The sequence below is a fragment of the Grammomys surdaster genome, unplaced genomic scaffold, assembly GCF_004785775.1.
Source record: "Grammomys surdaster isolate TR1022 unplaced genomic scaffold, NIH_TR_1.0 199, whole genome shotgun sequence".
NCBI classification, from domain to species: Eukaryota; Metazoa; Chordata; class Mammalia; order Rodentia; family Muridae; genus Grammomys; species Grammomys surdaster.
The window spans coordinates 811,449-833,778 of record NW_021604644.1 but is presented as its reverse complement, the minus strand read 5'-3'; the positions used below and the strand labels follow the sequence as shown (position 1 = coordinate 833,778).

The following is a 22,330-nucleotide window of genomic DNA, read 5'->3' as shown; positions in this document are numbered from 1 at the left end:
TATGTATGACACTAGACAGAGATAGACACACAGACAGACACAAACACACACACTTAGAAACTAGAAGTGTAGGAAATAACTTTTAATTCAAAGCCCCCTGAGAAGAAAGCAAAAAAGGTTGAGCTGTCTAACTCACAGTTGAGCTGTCTAACGCAGACACTGCCAAAACCATGCCTAGAATCCTTGCCCACTAATCTCCATCAAATACTTTTTTCAAATGTCAAATGGTATTTTAAATATATCAAAATCATCCTTAAAATGACAACTACTACTACAAATTGTTAGCAAACCCAATTCCTAAATGTTGGTCTAAATTCCTAAATTAAGGCCTTATGACCAATCTGAGAGATTTCTTAGCTCTTGTCATCTCTTATGAGGTAAATTTCAACTGTTAAGTATTAGGTTAGTTATCCTATTCTTTTCCATTATTTTATTGCTGTTTTTCACTTTTTAAAAGCCAGTATTTATGAAGAGTCCAAAATAAACGTTGCCAGGCACTGTGAGTCACAGAGGACAAATACATCACTGGTATGGCCTTAACTTTCGACCAGTGTCAAATAAAGTCAAGACAGTAGTTTACATATCTACAAAAGGCATACCTCTAACCCTTTACAGAAGAACATGACTAGAATTCAGTATAAAATGAAATGAAAATAAGAGTTTAATAAAACCTAGTTGGCATAACAACCAAAGTTGGGTAGTAACTTGAACACAGAGATGGCCTTGGTAAAGATCAGTGACAGATCAATGGACTAGACATTGCACGTTACAGAAAATAAGGCCAGACTCCCAGCCAAACACCTATTAGATCATTAAAGTTTTATCAGCCAGCAGAAAACATAGCCTTCTAAGACATAGGAAAGAAACAGATGCTAATTAGTGACCCTGTGATCCCAACCTCAGCAAGCAGGGATTTGAGGTTAAGGGCAGCATGAGCTACATACAGTCAAGAGTATATCATTCATTCATTCATTCTTAAATAAATCATAAATGAGGGAGTGAGCAAGCCAATGAATGAACGAACAAGAACAAGATACATATACACAACTAAAACCCTTACCAAAAATATTTATGACTTTGAAGTTGTTCTATTAATAATCTTTTAAGATAATTTTGCCTTTTAGTATAAAAGATGACCCTTAAAATTCCATGCTAAAACTTGGTTTAGACATATGGTTTCTATGTGTATTTTCACTAATACTGAAACATGCTAGTAAGATTTACACTTGCCAATTTATTAGGCATCTATAGAATTTAGTATTTCTGATTTCTTTAACAAATACTGAACATATTAAAGTTTTTTAATAATCTGTTTTTAAGATAAAAGGTACAAAATATAAACCAGAATCTCCTTTTAAGTAACTAAACAAGATCTATATGCTTGCTTCAAAACCTAAAAAAAGAATTGGGGTCTTCCTTAAGTTTAATTTTAATAAATTACATAATAATTCTTAAAAAAAATCAAAACTAGTGAGCAATTTGTTGTTTAAAAGCTCACTTTTAAAAATGCTAACTCCTACCTAAGTTCTCTCAATAAGGAAGTTAAATTCTTCCCCTACCATGAAGCTCTTTGTACATATTCTCCCACTACAAAATATGTGGATTCATGGCTACAAACACAGCTGTACTCTCTAGCAGGGGGACGGCTCTCTCCTCCGCTCTGTGTAGCAGCATCTCACACCCACACACAGTACACAACAAACACTGGGGACTCAAGCAGGACTGTAGAAATGAACAGTCTCTTTCTGGGTGTACTATTACCTCTGTTATGTCCCAATGGTGCAAGAACTGGTCTAAGTCTGTAAGGTAGAGAAGCACAGGGGAAAGTGACGTCTGGATGACATGAGGAACGCCTCGAAGGTTCTGAAGCCAGGCCAACTCCTCTTTTGAAAACCCTAATGCAGGTAACAAAGAGAGACAGCTGAAAAATAAATCGCAGAGCAGTAATACATACAACACTCACAGCAGCTCGTCTTTGTTACCCTGCTGTATTTCACATCTTACAGTGTCTTACGGAATTAAATCCTAGTAACAGAAATTATACATGCAAAGGATGTGATCTGACCCAACTTAAAACACAGCAAAAAACACTTTTACCATGTTCACTGGGAACTTTACTACTCTTGATTTTTTTTTTTTTTAAGGGACATAATCATTCCAATAGACAGTAAATTTTAACAAAGGAAATGAGTGGCACACGCCTTTAATCCCAGCACTCTAGAGGCAGCGGTAGGGGGAAATCTCTGAGTTCCAGGCCAACAAAAGCTTCACAGGGAAGACCTGTCTCACAAAACATAAAAGCAAATGAACAAATAAGAGCAACGATATGCTCCATTCCAAATACATTAAACACTGTATGTTCTTACACAATAGCCCTTCAAATGTTTTTTAAATATTCTTATTTGCTCTAAATTGTTTATTTGGGGAGAAAAGGGTGGAGTGGGAACTGGATTCAACTCCAAACTCTGAACATGGATACCGTATCTAACATAATTCTGATGTCCTTCTTGGCTCTATTATAGTTGGTCCAACCCACACAATCTGTCAGTTCTCAAATGTGATCTCAAATAGTAATCAAAAATGATCAAACTGCCCAAGAAGCTAACTGTTTCCAGATTGAGACCACCATACTTCCACGAGCATGGTCTAAGGAAACTAGTATGTTATAGTCACATAGTAGTGTACTCTCTTTTTAACTAAGGAAACTAGTATGTAACAGTCACATAGTTGTGTACTCTCTCTTTAACTTGCCAAGTTAACGTTGGCTACCTGTAAGTGTAGAAAATAAGAAGCTGAGATAATCCACATCAGTAATTAAGCAGTCATTAACCGAGTGGCTCCATCCAGAAAACGATGATCTACAAGAAACAAAAGAACTATTACCAGTCTGGTTTTATTTTTAAAGAGGGGCTGGGAAGCTAGAGAGATGGCTTGGTGGGTCCTTCCACAGGATCCAGGTTTAATTTCCATCACCCATATGGCAGCTCACAATTGGCTGTAACTCCAGCTCCAAAAGATCCAACACCCTCACACAGCCATACATATAGGCAAAACACCAGTGCATGTAAAATAAACAAACCATGATTTTAAAAAAAGAAAAAAAGATTGAAGACTCCAGAGACTAAACCCAGGACTTCCAAGTGCTCTACCACTGACCCTCAATCCCAGTTCTGCACTTTTCTTTATTGCAAATATATCCATAGTATATATACTGTTTTAACTTCATTTATATGAACTTTAGTATTATAGTTGTGAAAAGTTAAGAGGGATTAATATTTATAGTTATATACTTCATTAAAAAGTATAACTAGCTCAACATGTATGATGTATCAAAACTTCCATCCCACATTTTAAATTAGATCCAAAGAGGCAAGGAAGTTTTTCATTTTCTTTTCTGGTAGGTTCTACCACTGTGTACTTATTTATCTAAAAAAGTCTGACCCTTAGCAAATGAGTGCTTCACAGCTAACCAGAGTGAAAGTATCTTAATCAGGCTTTAAAAATTTTATTGCTAAAGACATGATATGCTGTATTCTGGTCCAGCCTCACAAAAGAACAGTAAAGCAGGGGATTTGAAAGAAAAGTTGAATTATCTGAGTATGGTGGCACAAATCTGTTACCCAGTACTTGTGAGACAGAGGTAGAAAAGGACAGCCTTCCTCAACTATACACTGAGTCTGAGACCAACCTAGTCTACCTATTTCGAAAGATCAAACCCAAAATAAAAAGAGAAAAGCTAACTGTATGGCAGATTTAAATGAGAAATATTTGTTCCTATTGTAGGACAAGTTACTAGCTAGTCTTTGAAAACCCCTCAAAGCAAGGCTTCCTTAGAAAAATATGAATGCCAAAAAGCAAAAAAGATACAAAAAATCAGACTAACAAGCTCAGTTTAGAGATTTTATCAGACAACTGAGTAAATGCCAGTCAGAATTAGGCTTTTCTAATTTACCTATATGCCCTTATTTTAACCACTTCTAGAAGCACTTATATATACTGTGGCGCATACCTTAAATCCAAACTCCACTACAAGGGAGGAAAAAAATCCTACATTTGGATCTATTAATATTTTTAAATAGGAGAAGAGGTACTAAGCATTCTCCTGTGTTATTCAAAGCAACACGTAGATATCCATGGAGGAATATCATAGAAACTCAACATCAAGAACAAAAAGGACAAAAGAGTTAATAGAAAAATCTTATACCTGGCATATACAGAAGCAACTGTGCCACCCAGTGGCTGGAAATAGAAGGTCCACTGAAAGTTTGACTTGGAAATAACAAAGTTTGGGTAACATATAATCATGGTCTAGTAGAAGAGAAATACTAACAAAAACACCTGAAGTACTTTAAAATATATCTGAAGGAACCAGTCAGTCTGAAATTGAACCAGGATGGAATCCAGGGTCTCAGCATACATTCTACCACTGAGCTCCACCCCAGTCCCAACCTGCTTTTACTGATTATGAACAGCTATGTCAGTACTATAGATTAATTCAAATTTCTAACTATCACTACAGATCTTCAGAGAAAAGTTAAACAAAGCAAGACTGCTAAACCCACCCTTGACAAAAGCTAATAAACTGTAGAGAACTATAACTGAACATTAAATGTAGCTTCAAAATAAATAAATAAATAAAAATGTAGTTTCAAGGGACTCAATTTCACCCAAGTGTTCAAAAGCTAAACTGAATCTTAGACAATGTAGCTAAGGATGAATTGCCCTCCCACAGAAATCATTAAGTAAAAACAGTGCTGATTATATAGTAGTATTTAACAGGAAGAAAAAAATTCAAAGGCTTAACATTAAATAAAAGCTTTACATCAAAGTACAGACTTTTTTCCCTATTTCTAAGAAAGAAAAGCATAGAAAACTATCAATGCTTCAAATTTTTAAAATTATAACCAATTCTAACACACCAACACACATGAGAAGTACATCTTGAATTTTCACACACAAACAACACTGTGAATAGCAACTGCTAGAAAGGTGAGGCAGTTATAAACCATGCTGCAATTCCAAATAGCCAAATATAAGTTTATTAAAAGAAGCAACTGATAGTTGGGCATGGTGGCACACACCTTTAATCCCAGAGCTTGGATGCAGAGGCAAGTGAATCTCTAAGTTAGAGTCCACCTTGGTCTACAGAGAATACCAGGACAGCCAGGGCTAGAGAAATTCTGTCTGTCGGGAGCATGGGGAAGATGATCAATCAATGATTCAAACAAGTGACACAGGGAATTTTCAACACTAGCAATGCTATTATATATTTTTAAAGCCATCCCAGTGCTGGAAGGCAGAAGAAGATCTCTATGAGTACAAGTCCAGCCTGGCTTATAGTGAGTACAGAAAGACCCTGTCTCAAAACACAAAAAAAAAACCAAAAAAATAAAAGAAAGAAAAACAAAACAAAACAAAAACACTATGGAAGGCAAGGTATTACAATTCCTCAAAACACTAAACATCTGCACTGAAGAGGTGCTCTCAATAAAAGAGCATTTGCCTAGCATGCGCATAAAAATATAGTACTACCACATGATCTACCCATTCCATATCTATGCTATATAGCAAAAATATTGAAAGCAGAGTCTCAAAGAGATACTTGTGCACAAATGTGCATAAAGTCTTATTCACAGTGGCCAAACGGCAGAAACAATCCATACATCCATCAACAGATAACCGAAAAATAAATGTAGTATACATCTGTCTGATGGCCTCAAGAAAACAAAAAATCCTCAAATGTGTTACAATATGATGAACTTTGAAAAAAAAATGAAATAAGCCACACATAAAGTAGAAATGATCTCATCAATAGCATCTAGCACAGCCCCTAATAATAAAGGCATAAAAGAGATTACCTAGAAAAGTGGTAAGAGGAGGAACCATCTTGAATCCCCCAGAACAAACAAATGTTAAATGGGCATGGTGACCCACCTGTAATTCCAGCAGAGGCAGGGGGTCTAGCAGAAGTGATCTAGTTCAGGATTTGACTAAGGCCCTGCCTCAATAAGGTAGAAGAACAATAGAAGTTGATTCCCAACACCACTCTCAGGAGCCTACATGCAATAGGACTCCCCTCCAATGAAAAACCACAAACACACACACACACACACACACACACACACACACACACACACACACACGCCATCTTGCATTCTTATCCAAAAGATCTAAACTTGCTTAAAAAAGGTCCATATTACAACACATACCACTTGAGATTTTAAGTATAGGATTCTTACCTACATGCTATTAATCACTTAACTATACCCTCTATTCTAAACTATGGACATATATTACAAAGCAAGACACTTGCATCAGCCTTAGTATCAACAAACTGCCTTCAGCCAATAATAGTATTAGCAAAGTTCTAACAGCCACCTTAAAAGTAAATGAAGGTGTTACTATAGAAGGTGCTCGCCTTTAGTATTCTTAAGGCAGAAGCAAGAGGATCTCTGTTAGTTTGAAGCCACTGTGATCTACATTGTTAGTTCCAAGACAGCCATGACTATGCAGATAAACAGTTCTCAAAAACTACAAAACAAAAAAGCCTTCTGTATTTCTGTCCCATAGGAGGGGAGAAAGATGATGCACTTAAAATACAGCTCATTTCATAGTGATACCTCATGTACAGTATCCCAATAAGCGTGCCAGCCAAACTTGAACCGAGTCTTCCCATTATGCAGCACCGACTTAACTGAGAAAGCAAATCAGCAGGCAGACTGGGTAGAAAATATAGAAGCTGAACCAAACGTTGCTGAGATTCTGCAGGAAGAACTACCACAGCGCCTTCTTGAGGATCTAGTGGGGTAGGAAAATATGAATGTCAACTATAAAAGCTAAACAAACCACAGATTAAATTATTAAAACACCCTGCTGACTTCCAATGAATTAAATGTTGACAAATTGTGTTTAACACCAATTTTAACAAACACATACTATAGTTTTTCACCAGGCATGGTTTACTAAACTATTTAAGAAAAATATTGGGCATAATCATTTACTTAGTCTTATTACACTATTAACTTTATAACATCCAAAGGTCTTCACAGAAATTTTTTTGAAAAAAAAAATCTGATGGAGATGAAAAAAGATTAAAAACAAAGCATAATAGTAAACACACGCATTTTCACTAAAAATAATTACATGAACCTAATTTAACACAACCTGTTTGCTCCACTTGTATACACATCTACACACATGCACAGAGCTATGCTCAGTATTTAGAATCCCAATCCATAAAACATGGAAATGTCTTTTAAGCGGCACATTATTACAAGGGAACACCACTATAATAAATTACATTATTATAAGAAATTACATTTATTACAATGGAACACCACAGTAATAAAGAATAAGGTACTGATATCTGCAGTAACATTTATAAACCCTGACACTATTATGCTAAGAGAAAGAAGCCAGGCACAAAGACCTTAGATTATAATCCTCATTTTAAGTGTCCAAAGGGTCTGGAAAAGAAGTGAAGAGCATGTGCCTGATCTTCCAGAGGACCAGGTCAGGTAGATCTCTCTCTCCAGGGAGATCTAAAGCTTCTGGTCTCCAACAGCACCTGTATTCTCAGGCATAAACCCAATCAGACACATAATTAAAAATAATTTTTAAAAATCCTTTTTAAAAGTCCAGAATAGGCAAATCTATGGACAAAAAAATGAAACTGCTGTCAGGAGCTTAAGTAAAGAAAGATTAAGGGATGAGATGACTAATGAAAACAGAGTTTCTTTTGGGAGTGATGAAAATGTTCTAGAATTATGTAGTAGTAATAATGGTACCACCTTAGAAACATATTTAGGAATTACTAAGTTATATGCTATAAAAACATGGAACTTAGAATATGAGATACACATCTTAATAAATCTAAGTTATATGTACTTTATAAATATATGTGCCACTAAGCTTTTATTAATATTCTTAAAACACTAAATAGTAAGTCAGTTCTACAGGTGAATAGAATATTAAGTATTAGTATGGTAGTCATCTAAGACACTAAGAACTATCTTGCCATCAAAGCATCAGAAAGATTTTCAGAGTACTTTATTAGTTAAATTTATGAAGTTTTAAAGATAACTAAGAATCAAAAGGTCAACTTGGGCATAGAACATGTACTCAAGGCAGAGATAGGGAGATGTCAGGTATGAGGGGCTTAATACACTGTGAGACCATGTCCCAAACAAACACACCTTCCAAGCAACAACAAAACAAGTAGGGAGAATATACAAGATAAAAACTATTATAATACACTTTAAAAAAATTACTGTTTAGTATTTTGAGTAACTTAACATAAAGAAAATCAAAAGAAAGGCAAATCTTAAAAACTCCAACTCTCCTTTAACATTCCTTTTCCTTGCTGGACTAGACCAAGGCTGACCTCCACCACTCAATACTCACCATAAATTCGTAGAGCAGCAGCTTGTAAGTTTTTCAGTAAGTCCTTATTTGCTTGTGATGCAGCAGTATGAATAATATCAATCAGCTGTGTGGACAGCTCGGGGTTTCGGGAGCCAAGGTAAGAGAGCTGCAACGGTAAGCCGGCCAGCCAACGGGATAGCACTCTGCTTCGGTATCTTAAGGAGGCCAAGGAAGTACAAGATAAAATGTTAATATATAAACATGGGAAGAATAACATAAACCAAACCAATCTTTTTTTCTATTTAAATGTAACCATTTAAAGGCAGTGATACACAAAAAACCACATTTGTTTTCTTAAGCACTTGAAAGCAGGTGAAACGCTGGACAATGTCCCTTTGGAGCAGTCCTGCTCACTAAATTAAGAAACTACTGAATTTTTAAATGAAAAGGGACACCAGTTAGATCTATGCGAGCTGTTTAATATGCGTTTGCTACTATACAATATAAGAAACAAACAGATGTATTTAGTACATTGCTTCCCCACAAAATTACTTCACCCTTGCATTATTTTAGTCTGTTCAGATATGGGTATAGTTTCCTAGCAGAATGAAGAGTTCTTGATAAAATTTCATAACATTTCTTAAATATGACAAATAGACTTTCTCCAAAGACTTAATCATATTGAAATACAGACTACAAAATAATTCGTCAGAAAATTAAGGGTAAATATAAAATCTTTACCTCAATCTGTAAGATCTCAGTTCTTCTTTCTGATAGATCTTACTGAAAAATTTGATTAACAAAGTCCTAACTGGAAGAAGCAGGCCCCTCTGTTGATACAGTGTATAAACCGCCTTAATGAGATTCTCTGTAGCATCTGAGGACAGAAAGAAAACAACTCTGCATATGAACAGACATTCCTTCCACATACACAGTACTTCTATTTTATTCCTGGGGCAAAGCTGTCTTAGACACAACTGATGATTATCACATCAGCAACAGTAACACACAAAAGTCAAAGCAACCAGACATTACATTATCACTTTTCTCAGGAACAAACCTATAAAATTACAGTGAGGGGGGTGGGGGAGGGGGGAGGAAGGGAGGGAGGGAGGGAGGGAGGGAGGGAGGGAGGGAGGGAGGGGGGGGAGGGAGGAAAAGGAAACAGGAAAGCTTTTATTTGAAGGGGAAAAAAATAGTAACTCACTTCAAAACCAACTTAATTTCAACTTACTTTCAAGTTAGATAGTTGAGGTATAAGCACATCCAAGAAGGTAAACATCTTTACCAGTTTGCTTCAGAATGGGCCCTCTCCAAGAAAGGAATGAGACACTTCTTAACACTTAGGCTATCTGCCTTGTGACAGCTTGAATGTAACCAACACAACTACACAGAGGGGTGGCAATCACCATTTACACCAGACCCAGATCTCCTCTCCTGCACCACCTACCTCTGTTTGGCTGCATCTGGATTAGCCTCCACGAGACTCCAAGCAATCTGTTCAGCTGTTTACTGTTTAGTCTAGTGCCACCTTTAAGGGTCTCTGTCACAAATTTCCTTATTGTTTCTATCCAACTGGAATCATTCTGTAAAGTTGAGGCATTTGCCAGCGAGACCATGATATCAGACAGCGTTAAGTTCAATAAAAGATGATCTACATTATTGGAGAGAACAGTGCAATGCTTGATGCTAAAAACAAAACAAACACACAGAGATCTATAAACCACACCTGCTTTTGAGCACTTCACCGAACCTAAAAACTCATGAAATCAGCTCCTAAAATTATTAGATACTAGCTTTAACCTGCAACTTTACTGTGAGGCATTTATATCTAAATTTTTATGAAAAGAAAAAAGGAAAGAAGGAAAGAAGAAGAAAGACGGTGGGTTGCGGAGGGGTGGGGTGGGGAGGGGGGGGGGGGGGGGGGGAGGGGAGGGAAGACAGACAGACAGACAAAAATGAAAGAAAGGATCCTGACATATTTGCTAAGGATTTAAAGCATCAGGAAAGCAAAGAATCTGCTTTAAAATACTTTTTCTCTACTACAATAACCTGTTTATAACAAGCCAAGTATTTAGTGAATTCATGCAAAATTCAATCAATAACTTATTAATTCTGAGCAAAGTCCTTGAACTCTGCTCAAAGCCTCAGCACTTCTCCACCTGTCTCGCCCTTTGATATATTTAAGAATGTTTTGACAGATCTTAAGTTCTTTTTAAAGTGTTTGCTCATTTGAGGCAATTACAATTTTACTATTCCAGCTTGTACTAGCTTGTCAAGTTTTATTACACAACCTATTCTCACATCTGCTCTCATCTGAAGTAGAGACTTAAATATTTTCTAGTCTTAATTATTTTTAAACTCCATCTCCTGTTACCCTTTCTGAGTTCCTCCAATTCTCTCTATTCTTTCATTATCAGTTTCCTGGTATACATATGAGAACAAAAAGAGATGAACTTTAATAAGCTACCCTGCTTCAGCAATTTTTATTTAATTCTTATTTATGTAATCTAACAAACTCTATACAGACTTACAAAAACAAAACAAAATGCTAGTCCTAAGGCCTAAAGTGATTTGTTCAAGATTGGCCTGTCTTTATTTTCCTTCCTTCCTTCCTTTTCATAAAAATTTAGATATAAATGCCTCACAGTAAGTAAAATTGCAGGTTAAAGCTATTATCTAATAATTTTAGGATATAAAGCATTTTAAGTCCACTTCACTGCATTGCAATACCTTTTATTTGTATCTTTCTTTCGTTGCTTGGTTATTTCTTTTAAGGCGTATGGAAAATGACTCATAAAATGATGTTTGAAGTCAGTAAGGTAATTTTTTCGAAGCCATGACTCCTATTGAAATAAAATTGAAATTAGCAAAGACACAAGACAAAATGTAAAGTAACTAATAAATCAAGCAGAAATTTAATTATGTCAATATCTAATTATTAATGTCCCATTATAAGACTACATCTGCTAATACCATAATACATAAATAAATTTTAAGATCAGAGTAAACTGTTAGACTATCCAATTTTATTCACATATCACTGGGCACTTGATTTTTTCCTGTATTACATTTATCAGCTGTTTAAGACAAAGAAAAGTAAATGAGATTTGAGAAAAATTCTGACTTGCTCTTTCATTAACTTACATTTTTAAGTACCTTACTTTCAGAATACTTTCTGACAGCCTGAATTCTGTGCTCCTCCTCACCTGTCTCCATGTATGCTTTAACACTCTACTGTCATCTTTACTCCTAGAATTGACATTCTATATTATCATCAATACCACCAGAAGGCAGGCACCGTGAACAAACACCTCATCAATAGTGCTTACACTTTTGTCTCTCAAGTTCAAAAGAGCACCGTAACATTCTACATTTCTGCAACAGAACTATTCTGTGTGCATGCTATCTAATACAGCAGTCACCCATCACACTGAGGAACCAAGAACTTAAAACTATAGCTAGTGTTGTTCCCAAGCTCCAAGGGCAAAATAAGTGGCCAGTAAATCTGAGGAATTATGTATTGTGCATGCTTATGTAGGGGCCATAGGTCAATCTCAAGTGTTGTTCTTCAAGAGCTATTCGTGAAACAGGGTCTCTCATTGGCCTGTAGCTCAAATAACAGGCTGAAGTAGCAAAGGAACCCCAGGAATCCACCTGTCCCAGTAATGGGATTCTAAGTGCATGTGTCACAATGCCAGACATTTACATGGGTGCTGACATCAAACTCAAGATCACTGTGCCTGGACAGCAAGCACTTTACCCACTGAGCTCTTTGCTCCTTGTCCAGCCCTAGAATTATTTTAAGACCAATTATCACTACATAATCCAAGGTAGTCTGGAACTTGAAATCATTTTGCTTTCATCTCTTGAATGTCGGGTGAGATAGCCCATTTATAAGTCAACTTGACACAGCTGGAGTCATCTAAGAAGGAACCTCAATTTTAAAAATGCCTCCATAAGGTCAGGCTAGAGGCAATCCTGTAGGACATTTTCTTAATTAGTAATTGATGCGGGAGGGCCCAGGCTACTGTGGATGGTGCTACCCCTGAGCAGGTGATCCAGAGTTCTGTAAGAAAGCAGGCTGAGCAGCCCAGAAGTAGCACCCCTCCATGGCCTCTACATCCGTTCTTGCCTCCAGGTCCCTGCCCTACTTGAGCTCCTGCCTTGAACTCCTCCAATGAACAATGAGTTGGGATTTTAAGCAAAATAAACTCTTTCTTTCCCGAGTCACTTTTAGTAGTGGGTTTCATCACTACAACAGAAACCTAAGACTGAGACTACATGTATATCCCACCATGTCTGGCTTGAATTTTAAATCATAATGAACTTAATCAGATCCTTTTGAATACACTGATGAAAAAAAAAAACATGGCGTTAACTTCTAATTTTCATGAAGTAACTAATGAAACAAAAAATAGAAGTAAAGCAAACATTAAAAATACAATTCTAAGCTACAAGACATTTATAGTGATCATAACACTGTTAAATTATATTCTCATTTGCATTCTTAAAACTAGGTATACATTAAACATATACATGAGAAATGAGTAATTCCAGTAAGATCACGTCTTCAATCACTACACTACGATGTAAAGTACCTTGAGATTTGTTTTTGAACCAAAAACCAAAAACTTCAAATTATTTTAAAAAAACATTTGAACACAAATTAAATTTCTTAATTGTGCTGTAAACACTAGTAAACCAAATGAATACAAGGGCTCCAGCAGTCTTAAGCAATCAGCACGCCTAAGACTACACTTGAACCAGATGTCAATTCATCAGTAGAAAACTCTACAGTTATAAAAATAAAATAAAATAAAATTCGGCCTATGTCTGTGATTTATGCTCAAAGGTCATTTCCATCTTCCTATAGATTAAACCATTCTTCAGGTCACCCAACATTCTATTACTGAAGGTAAGAGGAACAGTGGGGATGGTGAAGTACAACATTAAAATGCCTTTTAATGTCACTATGCAGATAAAATTTTATCCTTCTTTATAAGATAAGAGCTCTTTCTTACAAGTTACTACAGTTTAGCAAGCTGTTTTTAAATACCTGGAGGCTAAGAACAGCTCAGCAGTACAGCTAAGGCTCTGGGTTCCATGTTTAATAGCACAAATATATGTGTGACTATGCATGTGCATATATACATTATTTCTTTTTTTAAAGATTTATTTATATAATATAAAGACTTAATGTCTATGAGTACACTGTCACTGTCTTCAGACACACCAAAAGAGGGCATTAGATCCTATTACAGATGGTTGTGAGCCACCACGTGGGTGCTGGGAATTGAACTCAGGACCTCTAGACAAGCAGTCAGTGCTCTTAACCACTGAGCCATCTCTCCAGCTCCATATACATTATTTCAATATAAACTGACCAGCCCTCCCCATAAGATTTCTGCTTTAATTACATCTATGTGTAGGTATCTCTGTGTGAATCTATACCCATGAGGCCTAAGGCACTGAATTTCTAGAGCTAGAGTTACAGGCATCTGGAGGGTAGCTGTGGCCCACCCAACTAGGCAAAGGGAAGCAAACCAATGGCCTCAGCACTATGTACTCAAAGGGCAAGAGACGGCTCAGTGGATGAGAACCTGAATTTAGTTCCTGGCATCCATGTAAGAGCCCACAACCTTCCACAGCATTTGTTACAGAGAATCCAAACCCTCTCCTAGCTTCTTCAGGTATCAGGCACATGGCACACCCACATCCATATAGGCAGACACATATACATATAAAATAAAAATAAACAAACATTCAAGAGGAAGAAAAAAGCAGTAAACATTTTAACCACTGAATCATCTCTCTGGCCCTATTTGTATCAGTTATATACATTATCTCAATTTAGTATTCTGGTCTTCAACAGTCCATAGTCTTGAAAACCTTAAGTATCTCATGTAAATGAATGCTACTAGACAGTCTTGTAATGATAAAAGTTACAAAGCATACTATTTTAATATCCATTAAATTTCAAGAGGAAACTAGTACAATTAGAAAATTTGCAGATTCTGTATTTTGTGTCTCCTGTTCAAAACACAAATACCACAGAAATAATAAAAGTGATTTTCGTCACTAGTATTTTCTTACTAGTCCCAAGGCCATATTAAGTATCATAATTTCTACTTTTCTTCATCTTTCAGATGAAAATACTGACTGGTGGGTTTCATCCTTACAAACCCATTTTGAGTAGAAAATATATTAAACTGAAATGCATTTTAATAGACCAATTAACCAAATACAAAAATTTTACCTAGGCTACCTTAAATTTACTAATACACTTACATTACTAGTCTATGGTTGAACAACAATGTCTGATATAATGTCTTATAATGAAGTAGTAATACCTCATAGAATGTATCCAATGGCATACTAAAAGTGAAAGACAGATCATTGTACATGTAAAGTTTTAACACCATTCTAAATCAGAAAATTTTCAAGGCACATCATTTTTAATGATGAATTGGGGTAGAACCACTAAAATTACAAATATAGATTTTTCTAAGCTATATACATTACTGTCAGCCTACACCACAAATGCCATGAGAATCAAGCTTTGCCTTCCCAGTATAAACAACTATACTATGATTTTTTTGTTGCTAATGTGCACAATGACTTACTTATAGGCCAAATTCAAAAGTATAATCAATTAAATGCTATCCTAGTTGTAAAAGCAATTTAAAAACATTCCTGCAGATAGTGATAGACTAGGAATATAAGAACAAACTTAAAACACATCTTAGTACAAATTACAAACCCATAATGCTTTTCAAAATCTTTAGCTTTATCTTACACAGCATAATGGCTCATCCTAATCTACAGCTCAAAATAAAGACTAAAATAAAAATAAAAGACATGCTTTCTCAGTGTTGTATGTATACAGGCAACTTTAAAAGTCTCATATGAATCTAGACAAAAATCCAAGAGATTTTCTGAAGAGCAGATGCCTCATGCTGTAAAGTAGCTGCTGTAGCTGTCCTGAGTGCTCTAGTATGGTTATTTAGCAAACCATCTCACAGCTTTGTTTCACCTTACCTGAACTACAAACATACAATATATTCCATTACCATCACTGACTTCAGTATAGTCTTCAACTGCTACATATGATATCACAATATAATAAAAGGAACCTCTTATTTACTTTTTAATTTATATGAATACACTGTAGCTATCTTCAGACACACCAGAAGAGGGCATCAGATCCCATTACAGATGGTTGTGAGGCACCATGTGGTTGCTGGGAATTGAACTCAGGACCTCTGGGAGAGCAGTCAGTGCTCTTAACCACTGAGCCATCTCTCTAGCCCAAAAGGAACCATGTAAAAACCAACTTTTCAATCCCATGAGAAATCTTCAGAATGTTCCTAATCAATTTGCCACAAGCAACACTTGTTTTGTTTGGTTTTTTTGTTTAGAGAAAGAGTATCACTATGTAGTCCCAGCTGACCTGGACTTTACCATGTAGACCAGGCTGACCTTGAACGCAAATATCTGCCTGACTCTGCCTCCCAAGTGCTGAGATTATAGGCATATGCCACAACATCTGGCCTATAAGCAACACATTTTAATATGACTACGAATCACTTTTAAAAAAAAAAAAAACCAAATACAAATAAGCAAAGTATTATACATTTCACTGAAAAATGAATTATATTCAGCTAATAACCTCACAAAACAGCTTTATTATGTATTTCACTGAAAATATATTAAAATCCATTTAATAACCTCCCACAAACTATTTTAATTTGTACTTTTATGCAAAAAAAAAAAAATTCACCACTAAACTGTGGGCAGTCTTTGGAGAAGACAAGTTCAACCTGTAGTAAAAGCTGATTTTTAATCTCAATTATGATAAAAGGAATTACTAATAAAATAAAAAAAAATCCATTAGTTCTTACCAATGTATGGGTTTCATCCTGCTGCTTTGAGAGTTTCCATAGCAGTGAAATGACATTCAGGACTTGCTGCATAACCTGTAGAGGCTCTCGCTCTACCCCACTCCCAACAGTAGCAGCTAGTTGTGGAGGTAAAGCTTCAATCCAGCATTCAATTAACAATGGAATTATTATCTCAATGAATCCTTTCAGATTTTCAGGGGATGACAAGTCTTCATCCACCGTGCCTAGTGTTCCCAAGGACCTAGCAGGGAAAGGTAAGAATGAAAAAAGTTAATAACGACAAAATGTGTTATTCTTGCTTAACTTAAATATAAAACACAGTACAATGAAGCACCATGAACTATCAATTATATATATCAAAACTGGTAAGAAAAACAAAACACTAAAATGGCAAAGCAAACAGAAATTTAAGTTTTACTTCTAGTCTTTTGCTACAAATGAAAACACTTTCAAATGACTCTTGCCATTGGGAGTCATCTAATCAACTCATCATTAATAACTACATGAAAATTATGAAAGACAAGTATTATGTGTTTCCACCATTAGCCATTAATGGTCAGTAGTTAAAATTCAATATAGGAAAACTGAGTGTGGACATAACTGAAATCCTTACCGTAGCCTGAACTGTGAACTGACATTTGGCTGTGAACCCCCATTTTCATAAACCTGGATCTGTTGCTGGTCGTTGGCATGATCCTTCCAGTTGATAAAAATGGAGTTGCTAGTGGCATGGGGAGTTTCTTTTTGTTCCTGAAGTCCTTCACTTTCTCTCAACCTACTGGATCCATCTGCCAGGGCCTGAAGGAATTGACTGAGTCTTGCTAAGACTTTCAGCCTCCACTGCTGAGAAGTGACTCTCCGACTGGGATTTACAGAAAGTATCCAAGACTGGGGTCTGTCTCTATTTACCAGTCCTTTGGACAGCTGCTGATGAGAAATGAGTTCTACAAAGTTCTTAAGCAATATACTGCTACGGCCAGTAATGAGAGCTGGGTAATGTTCCAGCAGAATGTCCAAAACTTTTAAAGAGTCCTCCTGAATTCCTTCAGTAATGTGAGTCATGGCACTAGAGAGATGGGCACTTACCAAAGGAAAAAATGGAGAAATTTGTTCAGTTCGTATTTTGGGGGCCAGGAATTGAAGAAGTTGAACTGCTGCTAATCGTACATTAGCATCTCTATCTGTAAACACAGCAGTCACTTCACTTAATATGTTTGAGAGGTGTGCATCAATTATAAATGGGTATTGAGACAAAAGGTCTTTAAGTCCGAGAAGAGCACTTTGTTTAACACCACCACTATAGTGATGCATCTGTGACAGCAAATCCTGTAACACAAATACAGATTTTAGGTATGGACATTAATATGTATCACATTCAAGCAAACATTTTAACTAAAACTATGATAAACTGAAATCCTTGTTCAAACTGTAAGCATTTTCCAAATGTTGGTAAACTTTACTAAGATCAGAAACACTTTCATATTTAAAATATTTTATCCTAATGAAAACATAATAGTTCTCTCTTCAGTTATTTTCTTACATTAAACTACATACAGGCTTTGGCACACTATGATTTAAAGTGGCATTAGCCAACATTTACTGCAGACCTACTAACTAATGCAAACATTATAAGTGAATTTATCCTTTCCAGACTTAACAAGATTTTTCTGCACACTTCCTCATGGTGTGTTTTATTCAGAGGTTACTATCTGGTAATTTCATTCTCCCAAGATATATCGCATAATACATATACAGGTATTCCAAAAATCTTATAAAATACAAAATACATCACCATTCTTGTCCCAAGCTCTTTACAAATGTGCCCCAAACACTTTACTACAGACCAGTAATGAACTATGTGCTACAATTAGTTAAAAAACAACTATCCATAAGATCTTATGTTAACCAGCTATAAGAACTTGGAAAAAAACAAAAAACAAATTCAAAAAATAACTTCCAGTTGACATATACCATCCCCCACCCCCAAAGTTTACTATGGGGCAATCAGTATGGATTTAGTTTAGTAAAACTTTCTGAAGTAGGAAAGACAATTTCAAGATCAGACATTGGCAATATATGAAAACCAAATACTGACTAACAATACACCATATGGCCCCAAGGCTAATCATTTACTTTAAGAGATTAAATAGCTTTTCACAAAAAATAACGTTCTACATAATGTGAAAGAAAAAAATTTCACTTATCAAAAAAAGATTTACAGTTTACCTTTATGTTAAGCTTTCTATTGTTGGTTGGAAGTGTCCTATCCTCTTTAAGTTGTTCAGGTAAATGTATAGACTTTGTCTTAAAGTTTGTAGTTGTAGCATTTTCTAACTTGGGCTTCTTTTTACCAACTTTTAGTTTTACTTTCTGAAAATCATCTTGGCGTTTCCTTTTTTTGGTCATTCTTGAATGCTATCAGAAAGAACAGAAACAATGATTAAAGCAAGGATAAGTGATAAAAGAATAAAAATGTTGTTTTCCAATATTTGTATTACTCTAACATCTCAAACATCACCATGAATCATGGTCATCAATAACGATGCCAAAGAATCAGAATGGACAACAGACAAAACCATTAAAGCATTCAAGAATTAGTTTGGTTAAGAATTGCTGAAAACAAGTAATTAACAAAAAGGGAAGAATCTTGCTAAAGAACCTTACTTTGCAAGCTTTTCTAAGCCTTATAAAATTGTCAACGTGCTACAAAGAAGCCTGATATTTTCTTTTTGTTTTTTGTTTTTTTGCTGGAACACACCACATGTACATTTCTGTTAGAAGCGCATAGTACTCAGGATTTAACAAAGTCTGAAAATTTTGCTATTTCTTAATGAAAGAGATAATTAGGAAATTTTATGAATCAAAGCTGGATGCTACAAACCAATTAAACAACAAATCAAATCAAAACAAAACGGAAAAGGTAGGGTCCAGGTAGGCAGGAAGGAGGAATGAGTATCTTAGGATCAAGAAAGCCAGGAGTAGGAATAAGCCTGCTGACAGAAATAAAGACACAAGCATTTTGAACATCAGATAAAATTATAGTCATAAATAAAAAAACAGTATCTACCCTCTGCCCCGCCCCCTGAAAGGTAAGCAACAAGATAACAGGAAATGTGATTTAAGAGGAATGAGAAACAGACTAGCCAAGCCACTAAGTAAACAACTCAGGCATAACCAGATCACCTTGTACCTTTCTCCATTCTCTTCCCTACAATCTTTCAATTTCCATTCTAATTTTCTAGTTTACCAACCCTTTGTTCTGCATGCTTCCTACCCATTCCAAAGTCATTAGATTTAAAAAGTCCTTATTTCTACCCTAGACTACTCGTAAATGCTTTTTTGTTTCTACACTGTCTCCTCTTTGACCTCTGACCATAGCCATCAGACAGCTTTCTACACACAGATGTGACAAGGATAGGGAAGCTTTTCTTGCTCTTATTCTTTATAAATGGCACACTTCTTAACCATGACATGGCAGGCACTAATGTGGCTCCCACAACCCTCTCTGGCTGTATCTTCCCCCTAAGTGAGCTTTTTAAAAAAAAGAGGCTACTTTCATCTGTAAGCAGTTCAGCTTTTCTTGAAGCTTCTTTCACAAGCTTCAAAAATAATAAATTCTGTCTTCCACTGCACAACAGTTGAGCACTTACGGTCTCCAACAGAATTACCTCAGGTCATAAAGTCACAATGCTACACATGGAGATTTAAAAAATAAAGTTTACAGTGCTAACAGAATGAATGGATGAATGGATGAATGAATGAATTCCACTATGACAACAAATCCAAATCCACGATATGGATTTATTACCTTAGGACCCCTTAAGTAGATGTTGCCTACACAAGAGGTTAAGAGCTGGCTTTAAGGAGAGTACATGCATGTGCCTGTGTCAATATTAGACAGGCAGGAAGATTGCTTGAACGCAAGGCACTTTGAGGAACCTGGTCAACACAGCAAAATACCATCTCCATTTAAAAAAAAAAAAAAACACCAAACTATTTATAGAATCAGTATAAGAATTAATTCTTAATCCTAACATATTTTCTACTGTGGTTATGTGTCTATAAGTCAAGAAGTTCTTATCAAACAGATTAAATAAGCAAATGCCCTGTCCATGCTTACCTTACCCAGAGCTGTAAGCTGACAGTTAAAATACATGTTTCAAGCATAACGTGGACATGTTAAAGTCTCAGGACCAACACACACACAACATTCAAGCCTCACAAATCCAGAAGGCCCCGGTATTCATCTGGCCACTTTTAATAGAAAGCTGGTTTTTACCTATTAAGCGAGCATACTCTGTAAGTTTTTCTTATAATTTTATCAGGAGAGTTTCCAGAGTTAAAAGAAAATGGTTCACAAGACAGAAAGTGACCCTGTGACATCTTACATTGTCTTCTGGACACACTATCGTATGTGATGGGTCTCTAGCAATCTACATCAGACCTTGTTCTGAATGTCAAGTTGTGCCATATCACCTCAAGTAAGTACCCTCTAGTGAATCTGTTAGGAAAATGAGGGCTAATAGCTCTTTTAAATCTCGACAAATATTTACAGAAACATAGTGACAATTTTTTTTCTACTAGGAACTTTTTAAAAGTTCCATTAGATGCTGCTATTATTTCCATTTAAAAAAATTTCGTAACACTGGAAATCAAATAGCTCCACAAAGACTAGACCACTTTTACAGCAGCAGATAGTACAAGGAAGCTAACTCCAGGCTCCGGGCCTGAGCTCTCACTGGACTTGACCACCTTTCTGATGAGCTCCAACCGCTTGAAAACTCAAGCACTGACACATACCTGCTGCAGGTCAGTCTTAAATGCTAACCTACTAGGCGGACGAAGACTGCAACGTAAGCAGACTCCCCAATAGTTTGCCCTACGGCCAGCCCATTACCTTCCTTATTTCCAACAATTCCCGCTCTCCAAATGAAAGACAAAAATTAAGGAGAAAGTAGCATTGCAGCAATTGGCCGATGGTGATTATCCTCTCCAACCCTTTGCATTTCCAAAGCTCCCCCGATTCCAGGGGCCAGAAAGCGAGGGTCCTTCGACAAGGCGAGGGGAAGGAGGGCAGCGATTAGATTTGCCCACCCGTTTTCGAGCTTGCACACCAAAAATGGAAACCCCGTTTCTGTTTCCTTTTTTTTTTCAAAAGAAATCATGGTTCCTATACCTCAGTGGACGTCGAGTGGAACCTCTGGCCCGAGCCCCACACGCCGGCCTAACACTTGCCGAGCCCCGAATCAGACCGCGGTCGCTTGAGGCGTTTCGGAAGCCCCTCGGTCGACTCTCACGCTCGGGGGGGGGGGGGACAGCTAGGACCCTGGCCGCCGTACCCGCCTCAGCCCATCCCGCCGTCTGGGCCTCGCGTGTCCGCATACCAAGAGAACCGGGCAGGACAGACGCCGCTCACCTGAAAGCCCGGACGGATCCGGGACGCGGAGACTAGGCGGAGAGCAAGCGAACGTCAAAGCCCGCAGGAACACGCCGTGTACCGCCGGCCGCAGGCTTTTCGTTCGCTCCCAGAGCGTGTTTTCAAATCGCCTCGTCCTCACGCGGCCGCGTCGCCTTCCGCCGCCCGGAAGTGGGCTCCCCCTCCCTCGCCGCGCTCACGTGACCGCAGGTCGCAATCGCGCGCAGCCAGAGGGCGGGTCCAGATCGGTACGCCACGCCCCTCTAAGAGGGGCTGCGCCGGAAGCTAGGGGAGAAGGAGGAAGATCTGGAGTCCAGCAAGGTCTTCCAGTCTGGTCTTCCAGCATCAATGGCTTGGAGAATGTTGACTGGTTATACCTGCTTGAAAGGCAGTCTTCTCCCCAAGGACCACAGTTCTTCAGACCTAGAGCTGCAGCCAGAGAAAAGTATAAACTGAGTTTCACTGAGGAAGGAAAAAGTTTCAGACAGCAATGATAGCATTTCTAGGGAGAGTAACCTGGACTAAAGCCGAGTAGACAAATGCTAAGAGGTTACTCGTGGCAGATTCCCGGAAACCTAGGACAGGGTTTCCCCTGATTCAACATTTTCAGCATATAATTAACTCCTACTACTCAAACCAAGTGGAT

General features: G+C 37.1%; 1 protein-coding gene across 2 annotated transcripts in view; it reads right to left on the bottom strand.

Moving 5' to 3' along the window:
• Nucleotides 1-22,113, bottom strand: part of Tex10 (testis expressed 10) — a 40,827-nt gene extending 18,714 nt beyond the window's left edge. The window contains exons 1-11 of one of the 2 annotated variants that reach the window (XM_028770199.1): nucleotides 21,685-22,113; nucleotides 18,495-18,683; nucleotides 16,882-17,594; nucleotides 16,269-16,509; nucleotides 11,098-11,210; nucleotides 9,815-10,053; nucleotides 9,106-9,241; nucleotides 8,404-8,579; nucleotides 6,621-6,798; nucleotides 2,770-2,858; nucleotides 1,762-1,895 (exon numbers count right to left, since the gene is read on the bottom strand). In XM_028770199.1, the coding sequence (XP_028626032.1) occupies nucleotides 1,762-1,895; nucleotides 2,770-2,858; nucleotides 6,621-6,798; nucleotides 8,404-8,579; nucleotides 9,106-9,241; nucleotides 9,815-10,053; nucleotides 11,098-11,210; nucleotides 16,269-16,509; nucleotides 16,882-17,594; nucleotides 18,495-18,674 (2,199 nt within the window). In that variant the 5' untranslated portion in view covers nucleotides 18,675-18,683; nucleotides 21,685-22,113. The remainder of the gene's footprint in view (nucleotides 1-1,761; nucleotides 1,896-2,769; nucleotides 2,859-6,620; nucleotides 6,799-8,403; nucleotides 8,580-9,105; nucleotides 9,242-9,814; nucleotides 10,054-11,097; nucleotides 11,211-16,268; nucleotides 16,510-16,881; nucleotides 17,595-18,494; nucleotides 18,684-21,684) is intronic. The other variant, XM_028770200.1, reaches the window with a different exon arrangement.
• Nucleotides 22,114-22,330: the final 217 nt, after the last annotated feature.